This window comes from Nicotiana tabacum, chromosome 2, assembly GCF_000715075.1.
Source record: "Nicotiana tabacum cultivar K326 chromosome 2, ASM71507v2, whole genome shotgun sequence".
Lineage (NCBI taxonomy): Eukaryota > Viridiplantae > Streptophyta > Magnoliopsida > Solanales > Solanaceae > Nicotiana > Nicotiana tabacum.
Window position 1 is genome coordinate 106,510,614 of NC_134081.1, and position 14,387 is coordinate 106,525,000.

The 14,387-nt window shown below is 35.6% G+C and overlaps 3 protein-coding genes and 1 non-coding gene across 4 annotated transcripts; 2 read left to right on the forward strand and 2 right to left on the reverse strand.

Moving 5' to 3' along the window:
* Nucleotides 1-906: 906 nt before the first annotated feature.
* Nucleotides 907-5,657, forward strand: LOC107832427 (external alternative NAD(P)H-ubiquinone oxidoreductase B4, mitochondrial-like). The gene is made up of 10 exons (XM_075229423.1): nt 907-1,170; nt 1,712-1,970; nt 2,791-3,000; nt 3,250-3,500; nt 3,587-3,806; nt 3,900-4,004; nt 4,467-4,724; nt 4,811-4,932; nt 5,147-5,266; nt 5,374-5,657. The coding sequence occupies exons 1-10, from the start codon at nt 1,082-1,084 to the stop codon at nt 5,459-5,461; spliced, it is 1,722 nt and encodes a 573-aa protein (XP_075085524.1). The 5' UTR covers nt 907-1,081; the 3' UTR covers nt 5,462-5,657.
* A 219-nt stretch (nt 5,658-5,876) lies between these two features.
* Nucleotides 5,877-8,538, reverse strand: LOC107832429 (uncharacterized). The gene is made up of 3 exons (XM_016660277.2): nt 8,179-8,538; nt 6,371-7,529; nt 5,877-6,246 (listed from the first exon to the last, which is right to left on the reverse strand). Exons 1-2 carry the CDS (start codon nt 8,341-8,343, stop codon nt 6,477-6,479), a joined length of 1,218 nt encoding a protein of 405 aa, XP_016515763.1. The 5' UTR covers nt 8,344-8,538; the 3' UTR covers nt 5,877-6,246; nt 6,371-6,476.
* Nucleotides 8,539-10,085: 1,547 nt separating this feature from the next.
* LOC142174202 (U1 spliceosomal RNA) lies at nt 10,086-10,244 on the forward strand. Its single transcript, XR_012703557.1, has one exon. It is a non-coding gene; the product is annotated as a U1 spliceosomal RNA (small nuclear RNA).
* Nucleotides 10,245-12,337: 2,093 nt separating this feature from the next.
* Nucleotides 12,338-14,135, reverse strand: LOC107832430 (uncharacterized). The gene has a single exon (XM_016660278.2). The coding sequence runs from the start codon at nt 13,999-14,001 to the stop codon at nt 12,574-12,576; it is 1,428 nt and encodes a 475-aa protein (XP_016515764.1). The 5' UTR covers nt 14,002-14,135; the 3' UTR covers nt 12,338-12,573.
* Nucleotides 14,136-14,387: the final 252 nt, after the last annotated feature.

The window sequence follows — 14,387 nt, forward strand, 5'->3', positions numbered from 1 at the left end:
AACCAAGTATGTCGGTTTTTCAAATATTGGAACCAAACCAAACCAATTAAATCATTTTTTATCGATTTGGTTTATGTCGCTTTTTTGGTTATTCATCGACTTTTTCTTAAATATGAGACATACACTACCAAACACATATTCCGACGATTACATTTTCAACGTAACACCAAAAGAAATCTATCATTTATCAAGATATATTGATGATAACTGGATCAAATAGTGATCAATAATTTAAGGTCTCAATTAAAAATAGATTATTTTTAACATGAAATAGATTCTTGTACTTAGCAAAACTACTAATCAAACTAGAATGTAAAGGCAAAGAATTAGATTATTATAATAGCAAAAAACTCGACTAATAATGCAAACAATTAACATGGACTATAAATTTTTAGAAACTTTGTATAAGAAAATACATATATAGGTGTAATAAAAAAAATTTAAATGACTACTTCTACAGCTAGTTTGGTTCGTTTTTTTCCGATTATTTTTTTTATTAAAACCAAACCAAATTTGATTGATTTTTAAAATTCAAAACCAAACCAAATCAAACAAAAAAAAGTATCAATTTTTTTGGTTGATTTGGTTCAATTTTCGATTTAGTTTGATTTTTCGAATTTTAGTGAACTTCCCTACTATTTTCTCTAATAGCGTCAGAAAAGGAAAAGTGTATTGCCAGATATGATTCTGCTTGCCCAGTCAGCTGTCAGCCACTTGTCGCAAACTGGACCCGACTCGAACGGTGTACGGGCCAAAAACCAAAAGTTGGTTTAAAATCCTAATAACATGGAGATGCAGATCCCTCTGCCCCATAATGACACGTTCCCTAGCTTTTAGGTTTTACAAATCAATATATGCAAAATTTGCCTATTACGTGACAGTTACTCCACTGCTTTCGCACTACTTTGTGTGTGCCACAAGGCCCATGAAAAAACAAAACAAACAATAAAAAGTGGCTGCGCTGCAACTACGTTCATATATGGAAAGTTTGCAAATTCATCCCTAGTTTCCATCTTTATATAAACTGAAAGAGAAGTAAAAAAAGAGAGAGTTCATTCGTTAGGGTTTATATTGTAACACAATGAGTGGGTACAGTTTCTTTCAGAGAGCCTCCAGAGCTTTCAATGACTACCCTCATCTCCCTAAAGTTCTTGTTCTTTTCACTGTTAGGTCTGTCAACTTTTGCATTCACCATTTTTCTTTATTACACTATTGTTGTGTTATTGTTTTGCTGTTTTTAAATGTTTCTTATTTAGAACTCGGATGATGTAATTAAACTCTATACTTACTTTGATAATTCTGTTCATTAACATGAGCACCAGTACTGTTCTAGCCAGCTTGTTTTAGTTTCACCATCTATGATTTCTTTCTCATTTTAGCATTTGCTTGTTGGTCGTTTTTATTTTTGTCTTGCTGGTCTCGCTTTTGTTCAGTTTTTTCTCAAAATAAAAAGTTGGTGATATGTGCTTTGTCTAATATCATAGGCAGATCGATTTAGGATTTGAACTTTATAAGTTCGAGTTTGAGATTATACCACAGCCCGTTCGGGTTTGAAATCAATTTTTTTCATTTAATATTAGTGCCGGCTACATAATTATATAAATTTGCCTGCAATTAAGACCTGAATAGAGTGGAATACATGGATGATTCATGTCGCTGACTCTAATTAATTTGGGACCAATTGATTTATTAATTTGCTTTGGACTTGCAGTGGTGGAGGACTAGCTGCAGTATGTCATACTGCATATGCTGATGCAGGTCAGAATGATGTTAAGAAGAAGAAAGTGGTAGTGCTTGGAACAGGCTGGGCCGGAACAAGTTTCCTTAAGAATTTGAAAGACCCCTCATATTCTGTTCAGGTCGTGTCTCCTCGCAACTATTTTGCCTTCACTCCTCTGTTACCTAGTGTTACCTGTGGCACAGTTGAAGCAAGGAGCATTGTAGAACCAATTCGTAATATTGTCAAAAAGGTATAGATATTCGTTGTCTTTTTAAAGCCAAGCAAAATCCTACTCAAAGTGATGTCTTTGTTGCATATTTAGTGGGCGTTTGGACATAATTTTTGTGAAATTCCGGAAAAAAGTGAAAAAAAAATTTCTAGTGAAAATAGTATTTGAAAATTAGAGTTGTGTTTGGACATGAATACAATTTGGAGCTGTTTTTGAATTTTTGTGAGTGATTTGAAGTGACAATTTTGAAAGACAACTTTTTGGAGTTTTTTGAAATTTTCGAAAAATTTCAAAATGTAACTTCAAGTGAAAATTGAAATTTTCATGGCAACAATGATTTCGGAAAAAAATAAAAAATAAATCGAAAAAAAGTGAATTATTTTATGACCAAACGGGCCCTTAAAATTTTGGAGTTTTAAGTATTTGTATTAGGGGTGAGACAAACGGACGGGTCGGGTCGGATATGGGACGTGTCGAAAACAGGTAATGAAAAACGGATAAATTATCCGGCCCGACTCATATTTAATACGGATAAAAAAAATGGGTTAACCGGCGGATATCCATGTTTCATGAATATGATCAGATTTAGGAGAATTCTTAGTCTCCCAAACTTGAGAAACCCTCAATAAGAGGTTTTACAAATGTAAAAATTAAACCCATTAGTAATCCATTGGTAATCCATTTTCTAAATGGATAATATGGTTCTTATCCATATTTGACCCGTTTTTAAAAAGTTCATTATCCAACCCATTTTTTAGTGTATAATATGGGTGGTTAACTGTTTTCTTTTAACCATTTTGCCACCACTAATTTGTTATAATAAGATTATATCTCTGTACAGAAAAAGTTTGATGCTGATTTCAAGGAAGCTGAGTGTTACAAGATTGACACAGTAAACAAGAAAGTTCACTGTAAAACAACCCAACAAAGTCATTTGGGTGGTGGCACAGAAGAGTTTACCGTAGATTATGACTATCTGGTGATCGCTATGGGAGCTCGAGCAAATACTTTCAACACCCCAGGTGTTGTGGAGAATGCACACTTTCTGAAGGTAGCTTTACTGAGCAACTGTCTTTACTGAATTAATAAACAACAACAATAACATACCCAGTATATTCCCACATGTGAGGTCTGAGGAGCGTAATATGTACGCAGTCCTCACCCCTACATTGTGAAGGTAGAGGGGTTGCTTCTGGAAGACTCTTTTAATGTGTCAATGAATTGAAGTATACTCGCATTCTAGTCTTCTGCTACTACCTTTAAAGTTATTTGAAGAGCGAGTAATGATATTTCTTTGCAGGAAGTAGAAGATGCTCAGAGAATTCGTAGGAATGTGATAGATTGTTTTGAGAGGGCAAGCATTCCCAGCATAAGTGAAGAGGAGAGAAGGAGAATTCTTCACTTTGTGGTAGTTGGAGGTGGTCCAGCCGGCGTGGAGTTTGCTGCTGAGCTTCATGATTTTGTGAAAGAGGATCTCGCGAAGTTGTATCCTGCCCTTAAACAGTACGCGAGGATAACACTCCTTGAGGCTGGTGATCATATACTGAACATGTAAAACAACATTCTCCACCGTACTACATTATAGCTTGTAACTTGTTTGCTTGCTCAGAGATTATTGTTGGCTTTCACATTTTCAGGTTTGACAAAAGAATTACAGCTTTTGCCGAGGAAAAATTTGCGAGAGATGGTATTCAGCTGAAAACTGGATCAATGGTGGTGAAAGTAAGTGATCGTGAAATATCAACAAAAGAGAGAAGCACCGGACAAACTGTTACAATACCATATGGAATGTGTGTCTGGTCCACTGGTATTGGAACTCGCCCTGTCATTATGGATTTCATGAAGCAAATTGGTCAGGTATGTTCATTTATTACTGCGTATGATTACTGCCAATCTTTTTTCATCGGTTCAAAGATGAACCTCTATTTGTTGTTTGTTGATGGTTTGCAGACAAACAGGCGAGTCTTAGCAACGGATGAATGGCTCCGAGTAGAAGGGTGCAGCGAAATTTATGCTCTAGGTGATTGTGCCACAATAAACCAACGCAAAGTCATGGTACAGTTGACCAATCTTTAGATTGATACTTATATATACTGAATTGGAACAATCTAGCATTATTTCTTGGAACATGAAGTTTCAACTTGTATAATGGTCTTTTCTACTTCAAATCCCTGATTAACTGAAGTATTGCAACTAGTAATCCTTAATATACTAAGCGGACTTAACTATACTTCTCAGTTCCACCCTCACTCTCCCTCATATCTCACTCTCCTTCATATTGGTACAACTTTGAAATTCAAGATCAGGAATTGAACAATATCATGCTCATTTCTGGGACTGAGGCGTAATTGTTATTGTTGTTTTTGTTATATACTTCTTTTCATTTCTAATTCTTATGGTTTCTGAAAAGCTTGGTGACACAATAGAATGACAGTGGATGAAATTTCATTCATCTTTATACAAGTTAAGGAACTACTAAGTTTTTCTAAATATTTAGAATCTATATTTACATAACAGGAAGATATTGGAATCATATTTAGCAAGGCAGACAAGGATAATTCTGGTACCCTAAGAGCAGAAGATTTTAAAGAAGTGATCCATGACATATGTGAGAGGTATCCTCAAGTGGATCTTTATCTGAAGAAAAGGCAGCTGAATAACTTTAATGCTTTACTAAAGAGTTCAGAAGAAGATGCTGAAATAAACATTGAAAAGTTCAAGTCACTACTTGCTGAAGTAGACTCCCAGATGAAAAATCTTCCTGCTACAGCACAGGTAAATATATATAGATTATTTTCTCTTGATATATGCTTCTATAGAGTTCCTCATCTTATGCTTCGGTTTGTTATTTTCTACACTAGGTTGCTGCTCAACAAGGTAGTTACCTTGCTGACTGTTTCAATCGCATGGAAATGTGTGAAGCTAATCCAGAAGGTCCACTAAGATTCCGAGGAACGGGCCGCCATCGCTTCCATCCTTTTAGGTAGGCATGAAACACCATCAACTCTAGCTACTTAAGTGATTAACTCTAGCAAGAATGCTAAGGTATTACAGAAAAATAAACCTCTTGATTATGGGGAATCATATGAACTCCTCTTGCTATAGAGTTGACACTAATGTTTACTCTTTACCTTTTTTCTTATCTTGTGCTTCAATATTTGTTGGTTTTTTACCCCTTCTTTTCCCCTCTCTTACAGGTATAGGCATTTGGGGCAGTTTGCACCATTGGGTGGAGAACAAACTGCAGCTCAACTCCCTGGAGACTGGGTTTCAATAGGTCACAGTACGCAGTGGCTCTGGTATTCAGTATATGCAAGGTAAGAAGTCTGTCACATTACAAAAAAATACTTTTACTCGTACCCAGTGTTTGTACCAAACTAAACAATATATGTGTTATTAATATGTGCTTGGTTTCAAATTTCAGCAAGCTAGTCAGCTGGCGTACAAGGGTGTTGGTGGTATCTGATTGGATAAGGCGTTTCACATTTGGGAGGGATTCTAGCAGAATCTGAAACAGCATTAAACTTATCGACTATACCACAACTTTGATTTGTTGTTCTTTATACTTGCTGTAATTCAGCGCTTCTTACTAGTATAATTCAGAAATTTTGTTAGTATTATATTTCCTGAACCGATTTCCTGCTTCCAAGTAATATTCATCAATATCTATTCGTCTCTTTGGCACTTATCAAGGGCGTAAGGGCATATTATTAGACGCATTAACTCGTTTATTATATCAATGAAATTTTACATGCCTGCAAGTGTTTTTGCACTTCACTAATTAAGCATTTCAAAGATTTCCATCTAAAATAAATTGCATCAAGTGATTGCTACACGCTTCAGCCACTCAATGAATCATGACAATATATAGATAACTAATGAGATACAGAACAAAGAAGGTGAGATTATTTCATACAAGGGTCAGGATGCACATTAAACAATTTTATAAATCTCTGTTTCTTCTGCAAAATGTTTCATGCTTCATGCAGCATAGAATCCCTTTTTCACCATTTACAATTTGCCCTGAACTACCGATGAATGAGGTTACAACATCCAAAAAGATTAATTTGATATTTTCAACACCAATCTTTAACTAGAAGTATTTGTTTCCCTCTCAGATGGGATAGGGGTATAGTAAGAACCAACGGAAGAGAGAAAGCACCTCGAAAAGTTCGTGATATCCATCTCACTAGAGATAAGAAGCTGTGTAGTCAAATCAGAGATCCAATCACCAAAAACATGGGAGAGCCAGCCTATGATGACCGGATGTCTGGTTATGGTTCTTCAAACTTTTGGCCTGTAACAAAAAGGAAATAATTTACAACTTCAGTACACATAGCAGGAATTCAAAACAAGAGGTTGCGCCTAATAGTAGTACTCATAAACTATGAACATCATATTCTATTTTATGAAATACATACCACAACAGATCCATTCTTGTTGAAGATAGCAGCAGCAAGAACATGGAGCAAATCGATGCTCTTTGTAAACATTACAGGTATCCACTACCTCTTTTGAACTGCGAAACTATCTGTTTCTCTGTTGAATATGGTTTGGTCCACAATGATTTGAGATTGATTCCTTCATCTCATTTGAAAAAGCAACAGCCAACTCCAACTTCCCCATCTTCTTTAAATTACTGATCAATGATCTGTAAACATGAATTGATGGACAGATTCCACGGTGCTTTATCTCATTAAAAAGTCTCAGTGATTCCTCAATATTACCAGATTTTCCAAAGCTGTCAATCAGAGCACTATAAGTCCGCAAATCTGGTTCAATTCCTCTCTCACACATCTCCTTGAAAAATACTAAGCATGACTCAAGCCTGCCAACCTTTCGCAATCCAGTAATTAAGGTATTATAAGAAAAAATATCAGGAATTAGATTATCCTCTTTCATGGCCACAAACTCTTTAAGCATTTCATCTATTCTACCACACCGGCCTAAGATTCCCAAAATGGTGTTATATGTAATCACATCAGGTTTGGATTTCAAACTCTTCATCTGATCAAAAATCATCAAGGCCTTATCAACCTGTCCACACTCGGCAAAGGCAAATATGATCCTATTCAAAACTGTAGTAGTAGTAGTAGTACTTGGAAAAATCAACTCAGAGATCTCCCGGACAAATCTTAGCAAGCAGGCAACATCATTTTGCTTGATAAAAGCCTGAGCAAAGATAAGATATGTAGATGAATTCAGAGATTTGCAAGATACTAACAGATCCTTGAAACTTTGACATAGAAGGTCGACGTCGTTTTCCTCGCCTGCAGCTTTCAGAAGGCGATTGTATGCACTGGGGGGAAGGAGGATATTTTTATCATGCAAAGTCTGCAATAGCTTAGCGGCTGCAGATAGATTTCTGTCATTGCAAAACTTATCAACATAAGCAGCACAGAGTTCCTCTCCTGAATTTTGCGAATTAACCATAACCGAAAGGACTTCTGTCAACGCTTCATCGACAAATTCAGCAGGGGATGCTTGGGTTGAGATTGATTGGCAGCTGACGAACAAAATACTAGGAGAAAAAGTTGGCCAATCTAAGAGGGCTCCAACTGGGATGGATTTAATACAATTCTGTATTAGAAATTAGCAGTAAATCACAAGATTAAAAGACAAAAACCATGTAGTTTACCATTAGAAACAGCTAAAGAAAGTGCCCCAAGATACAGGAATGCAAGAGGGAAATGAAGCCTGGTTCAGAATATCTTATCCATTCAATACAAGACAAAGCTGTTCCTTAACAAGGACCGTAGTTAGAAATTACAATCTCACAATTTATTGTTGCATAATAAGTTTTGCAGCCTCAACATCAAATTTCCTGCTAATATCATTTTAACTCATTCCCATTTACCGCTCAACCACCAAAAAACCAAAAAAGGAAAATTTTTAACTAATATCAAATTTCCTGCTAATATCATTTTAACTCATTCCCTTTATAAAATGAGATTTTCATAAATCACATCTCTTATGAAAGGTAAAAAACCGGCATGGTTGGGCCAGCTTGTCTCAAAGTTCACTTCTTTTAACTGGTTACTAATATAATATTACACTCTTCGCGCACTTGCACAAATAGAGCAATCCCTATATATATATATATAACAGCTAATAGAGAAAATGCAAGAAGCATCGAACTGAAGAATTTCCAAAGGGTAAAAGCCTAGAATAAGCATTTACTAGCATTGAGAGATAGAGAAGCTAAAAAAACCAAAAGAATAATACTCACGTTAAGAAAGAAATTTCTACACCGATGCAGTGTATTGAATGGCCGAATTCCTTTCGCAGAGTGTAATCCAACAGAGATACTGTAGTTCAATCGATTGAAACAAGAATGGCATAAGAAAGTTAAAGTGTTCAGCTTTGCTCTGCCACTCAAAGCAGCTGCTACCATCTTTTCTCTGCAGAGATTTCAGGGGTTTATGTAACCCGAACTAGGGTTTTAAGCATTGGGTTGAAGAATTGAAGATTCGATGTCTGTGCAGAAGCGAGGGTGGATTTTGGGGTTGAGCCTAAAACCCCTTTTTTTCTCAGGCTGTGTCGAGACTCAAAAGAGCTCAAAGAAAAACCCTTGTCGCATTTTCGGGTCAGGAGTTTTTGGGGACGACGTGTCTTGCCTCTGATTGTTTAAAAACTTATAGGGATATTACCTATTGGGATATATAGACAGGGGTTTACAAGAAATACGTAAAATAAAAATTTAAAAACCGAACCCAAAAATAAAAAAAGCAACAACATATAGATAAGTAATAATAATAACAATAATAAATAGTAGTAGTAAATAATAAATTATCATTTTATGATATGATAGATTGAGTTATATAATACCTCTCTGCCCATTTTATATGATAGTATTATTTACCTATGTTGAAATTTTCTTAAATTAGGTTAAATATTTGATCCTACCACCCGCAACCATAAATTAGACAAAGGTGTCATGGCTGGTAGATCTTTTTGAAAGCTTTTCTCGTGTGTAAAATTCAAGTTGAAAATTATCTTGAACCTTGTCCGACTTTCCCTTTTCGTGTGCATTTTATTTCTTTTTGTCCTAATCATATTCCTTTCGGCTACCTCCCAATTTTCTATTTACCATTTTATTATTTTTCGTATTTTTTTCTTTATTCTATTATTTATATGTGGTCTCTAACAAGAACACTCAAAAAGGAGACTCCGAAATTATAAAATTCTATAAAATAAGCATTTCTCTTAATCTCAAATTTATGAGTTTTCTTCTTTCATATCCGAAAATTTTTAGTCTTAATGGGAATTTTCGATTGAGATCAAATTTTTTTTATCTTTTTTATTATATCATAAAATTTTGTGTTATTCTATGGTTATTAAATATAATTTAAATAACTTTACAATTAAATTAGGACAAAAATTTCGTAAGCATTGCTTAAAAAATATGAGATTTATGATTTTTATTTTTGAGAACTTGTACTTTATTTAATTCTATACTTGTGGGGTATAATTTATCAATTGAAGATATTTAAAAAAAAATTCTTATTCTGATTGATGTAATTCCCTTATTGAAGAGGTTATCTTACTTGTATAAATTTATTTTTAATATACAAAACAAAGATGTAATTTCTTAGTGAATATTAATTTTACTTGTGTTGTTATAATAAAGGTATGGTTCCTTATTAAAAATGCTAATTACGTCTATTTTTTAATAGCTGAGATGTAATTTTTGTATTTGCAAATTAAAAATACCTATTAAGTTGACCCGAATAAATTCAAAAAAACCGAACAAACATTCCTAACAAATTTCATATTAGTCATTACAAGGTATACATTAAAAGAAATTATGGCACCCGCCACCTTCAAATCCTAGATCCGCCTCTGGTCTTGGCGGTTAATAAGTAGTTGAAAATTTTAATAAGTTTAAATTTCTTTGAAGTTCTGAGTTTGTAAGACTAAAACTGTAGCAAATATTTTCGATGTCCCAAAAAATTTGGGAACAAGAAGAGGAGCATAAATATCATGTAAGGATATTAAGAAGGTTTACACGGTTCTTGACATATTCATTTCTTTAAGATTTTTGGTCGGACAATCAGATTATTTCACACGAAAACCTTAAAGAAATGAAGGCCTCGTGTGAAATAATTCGAGTGTCCAACCAAAAACCTTAAACAAATGAAGGCCTGGATGGGGTCAATGGGCGATCAAGAAGGCTCACGGCCTAGGTTGGTGACTTCCATTGCACTTTGGAAGGGCGCCCGCTAAGATCGGCCCAAGTGGCCGAGCCTACATCATAATTTGTGGCAGCGGGGGTCTGCGTTCGCATGGCCCCTACCCAAAAGAAAAAAAAAACTTTGATAAGTTTGTTCTCACTATCATAAGTTTATATTCAACATATGTGGACCACTCATAAGTCTAGATTCAAGATGTGTGAATCTCAAAAAATTATATTACAAGTGAAGAAGTTTGTTGAGCTATATAATGTCTCAGAAAATTAGATATGCGTGTATAAGGGTGCTGAATTACATAGCTTCCACTTAGATTGTTCAAGCACAGAATATTGGATCAAAAGCTCTTGCTTGATCATGGATCTTAGCATGTGGAATTCCTACACCTAAATGAGTTTCCAGAAAGATTCAAGAACTTTCAAAATTTTCATTGCCTCATTAATAGCTACTGAGGCATTGTTGAACTCAATATTAGATCCAAAAACAGAACAAGAGGCAAAAGATAAGTTTAGTAAAGAGTGAGAAGCGTGTGGAGATTCAATATTCTTCATACAATTTAGAGAAGACAAGCATCTAAGTGTGCAACAAATGACATTATAAGCCAAACTGATGAGAAAGACAACACTTGGTGAGAGTATAAGAAGATTGTAGTTCTAAAAGATCAATAAAAGAACTTTTAATATACTGTAAGCGCAATGCAACACTGAGTTCAGTAGTTTAACAGGTAAATGAAAGAAGTTGAACTATATTAATATGACTGTCATCCTTAAATTAGAGTAACTGTGGAAGTTTGTCCCTTGCAAAGAGACCACATATGTGAACAAAGTCATCATCTTCTAACTTTCCAGGTCAAAGCAAGCTTGATGGAAATAAAAGATTATCATGAATGTATTGCAAAGACATGACTAGCATTCTACTTGCAAGGAATGTAAAAGACATGTGCCTATTTACAGTTCAAAAGAAATGCATGAGATCTATCAAGATATCTATGCAGACTGGGCAGCATAAAGATGCTAGGGAGAGTAAAATTACACCTGCTGAGGCAAAGAAAATTTGAACTTGAAAAATAAAAGGAGCAGTGAAAATAGAAAAGTGCGCAAAGCTAAAATCAATTATAAGATGAACGGTTAGACTATAAGATATTCTTGAATTGCTCAGTGAGCTTTTCAAGAATGGTATGTCAATTGTTTATATAGCATACCAAAAAACGTAACAGAAAAATCTTTTATCAATGAAGTCACAACATTACATACCAAAACAGATAAGAGAATAAAAAGACCTTATATCGATGAAACCACCACCAATAAATAGGGAAGTCTCCAAGGGGAAGGAAAGACAAATCTAGTCTTGGTAAGAACATTGACACCTGAACTATATTAACTTCAGCCCCTATACCTTAAGAAGCTGCGATAAAGTGTAAAGGTGGCATTAGTTACACAAGGATGTATGAGCTGATTAGAAAAGAAAGTAACGAGGGAAGAAGAAGTCACTAAGATGCTTCTTAGTAGGATAAAAAGGTTAGCAGCTTCTTTAGAGGTGGAAAATGCAACTTCCCGTTGGAGTCATTTTTCTCAACTTACGAACTTGATAGCTTTAGATATATCATATGATATTTTAGGACATAAAGTTCGAGAATACAAAAAGGCTTGTTCTCCAACAAGAGGAGAGCAGTGTCTTCCCATGACCCGTTTCTTATGTTCAATTGTGTAACTGGCATCATAGCCAATGATGTCCTCTACTCGGAGAAAAAGCTGGTACCGGAAAACCTTGAATTGAGGTTGAGTAGACTGTTTGGATACTTAATGATTTAAAAGTGTCCTCAGTACACACTCTTAACATATCCAACAAAAGGGGAAGCCGCTGTCAAATTCTACAACAACAACAACAAAAAATCTTGTGTAATCCCACAAGTGGGGTCTGGGGAGGGTAATATGTACGCATACCTTACCCCTGTCTTGTGTGGGTAGAGAGGTTGTTTACGATAGACGCCAGTGTCAAATTCTAATTCTGAAAATTAGTCATATTCTATGAACCTGGAATCCTGATATAAATGAACTAGAAATCTTAAAATCCATTAACTCCCCTCAAGCATGAGATCTCATATTATCATCAAAAGAGAATTATGAAGCACAGAAGTAAGTTTCTTCCGTTATAGATTCTCAGTAATGAAATGCAGCTGACACAACATATAACAAGAAGCAATAGAAATATCCAGCATTTTCCTTAAGTAAAAAAAATAACTTGGACAACATACCGCAAGACAAAACCTTATTCATATTGTACCATACAATGTAATTCAGAAGCTAGAATACCAGTTTGAGGAAGCAAAAGAATGCTTCCCCATTCAATTAAAAGGCAAGAATGAACAAAAATTAAAAGGCAGGATTGAAAATTGAAAGAGCATGAAAAGAGTTAGCAGCTCCCTTTATTACACATTATTCCTCTTCAGCATCTTCCTCTGCAAAACTTAGAACTTGACAGACAGGTGGCTCCTTATCTTCATCACTACTGAAAAACGATTTCTTGCCTATCAACTCTATCATTCTTTTAGCAGGTCCAGAATCCCTAGGAGTCTCATTCACACACCGAGCAATCCTAATTCGCGGAAGCAAATCAGGCTTCACAATAATGCTTAGTGGAGATTTCTCACTCTCTGTGTTTCCATGAACTACAATCTCACTAGGAATTTCCCATCTCTTTTTCACCCTACTTTCAGTACCCAAATTCTTGCTCTCAGTTTGAGACACACGCGTTTTCCCTACAGATAACGACCGTTTCTTATCATTTCTCTTACTCTCATCCTTATCATTTTCAGGTAAAGACCTCTTTCTCACTACTGATGACTGAATTGTACTCTGATTATACCTACTAGCCACAACCCTCCCCGGCCTCTGGGGCTTCTTATTAGCAGCAGCAGACTTTTCGAGATCTTTAAACAACTTCTTTGGCTGAACTGAACTCAAAAGTCCATCATCTTTTTTCAAATTCTTCTTTGATGCAATTGTAGTAACTGCCTGCCTTGTTGTAACCATTGTTCTTGCAGCAGTTTTTCTTGATTTAGGACTAAGGCTTGAACTTTTTCCCTCTTCTTCAATCTCTTGAAGCTTCCAAAAACACGACTTTCGCCTGTTTTGTATTGGCTGAATAGGAGTAATAATCATCTCTTGCTTTCCCAATTGCCGTGCCTTTGTTGTCCCTGCTAGAATATCTGATGGCCCCATACTCAACCCTCGCCGCCGCGTTCCAGTAAAAATCTCAGATGGTCCTAAACTAAGACCCCTTCTCTGCTCCACCTTTGTTCTTGCACTCATTGATATACGCTCTTCAATCTTAATAACACTTTGTTTTGGCTCCATAAACTTTGCTGCCACAACCCTTCCTCGCTTTTCAACAGTCTTAGCAACAGTTTTCTCAGCCTTTTCAATTCTCAAAGCCTCTAATCTTGAACTCAACCTACTAATCTCCATCTGAATTTCTTCAATTTCCTCGTCTATTTTCTTCTCATCACGGAAATCATTTCCCTTTCCGCTCTTTCTAGCCGCCATCTCATCAAGACTCTGTTTGGAATTGGGCTTGTTCGGCTTGAGTCTTGAATTTTCCAGAGCCCCATTAGGGTTAAGTGGCTTTATGGGTAACGGAGATGAGAGATTAACAGATGAATTCTCAAATAAAGGAGTTTGATTTTCCTTACTTGACAAATCAGATTCAAAGGAATCTGATGGCCTAACCGAAAGGGGTTTCAGAGGAGACCAAGAACGTTTCAGCGAAGACAAATCTTCAGAATCTCCATTATCAAATGCTGCATTGTTCCATATCTGAACATCTGCTGGGTCAATCCCTTCTGGGTATTGTAACACACTCATTTTTCTCAATTGGGTTTCAAAAATTTACACAGAAGAAGTGCAAAAAAGATGAATCTAGGAGATTTCTTGATGTAGCGGAAGAGAGAGGGAGATGAGAAAGTTGGTTCTGAATTAGGGAAAATTCTTTCAGGTTTTTGTATTTTCAAGTTTTTGACCGTTGGACAGGGAAATTAAACGTTGGATTGTCCGCTCCATCGTGGCCGTTGGATATAAAACGGCTTTCATTGACGCTCCGATTTTGATTTTAAAGGCTAAATATTGGGTAGAAAACCTTAAGTTCTGATTTAACATCATGCTCACGCTCCTTCTTCCTTTTAGGAATGATAATACGTCCAACGTCGTCAATGTTATAGCTCAATTGTATTGAGCAAAATTCATTTACAATC

Coding starts and splice junctions, on each gene's coding strand:
- LOC107832429 (XM_016660277.2), bottom strand. CDS start 8,343: ATGGTAGCAGCTGCTTTGAGTGGCAGAGCAAAGCTGAACACTTTAACT. Junction 7,530..8,178: donor GTAGAAATTTCTTTCTTAAC/GTGAGTATTATT, acceptor TTTCTAATACAG/AATTGTATTAAATCCATCCC.
- LOC107832430 (XM_016660278.2), bottom strand. CDS start 14,001: ATGAGTGTGTTACAATACCCAGAAGGGATTGACCCAGCAGATGTTCAG.
- LOC107832427 (XM_075229423.1), top strand. CDS start 1,082: ATGAGTGGGTACAGTTTCTTTCAGAGAGCCTCCAGAGCTTTCAATGAC. Junction 1,171..1,711: donor CTTGTTCTTTTCACTGTTAG/GTCTGTCAACTT, acceptor TTGGACTTGCAG/TGGTGGAGGACTAGCTGCAG. Junction 3,001..3,249: donor AGAATGCACACTTTCTGAAG/GTAGCTTTACTG, acceptor ATTTCTTTGCAG/GAAGTAGAAGATGCTCAGAG.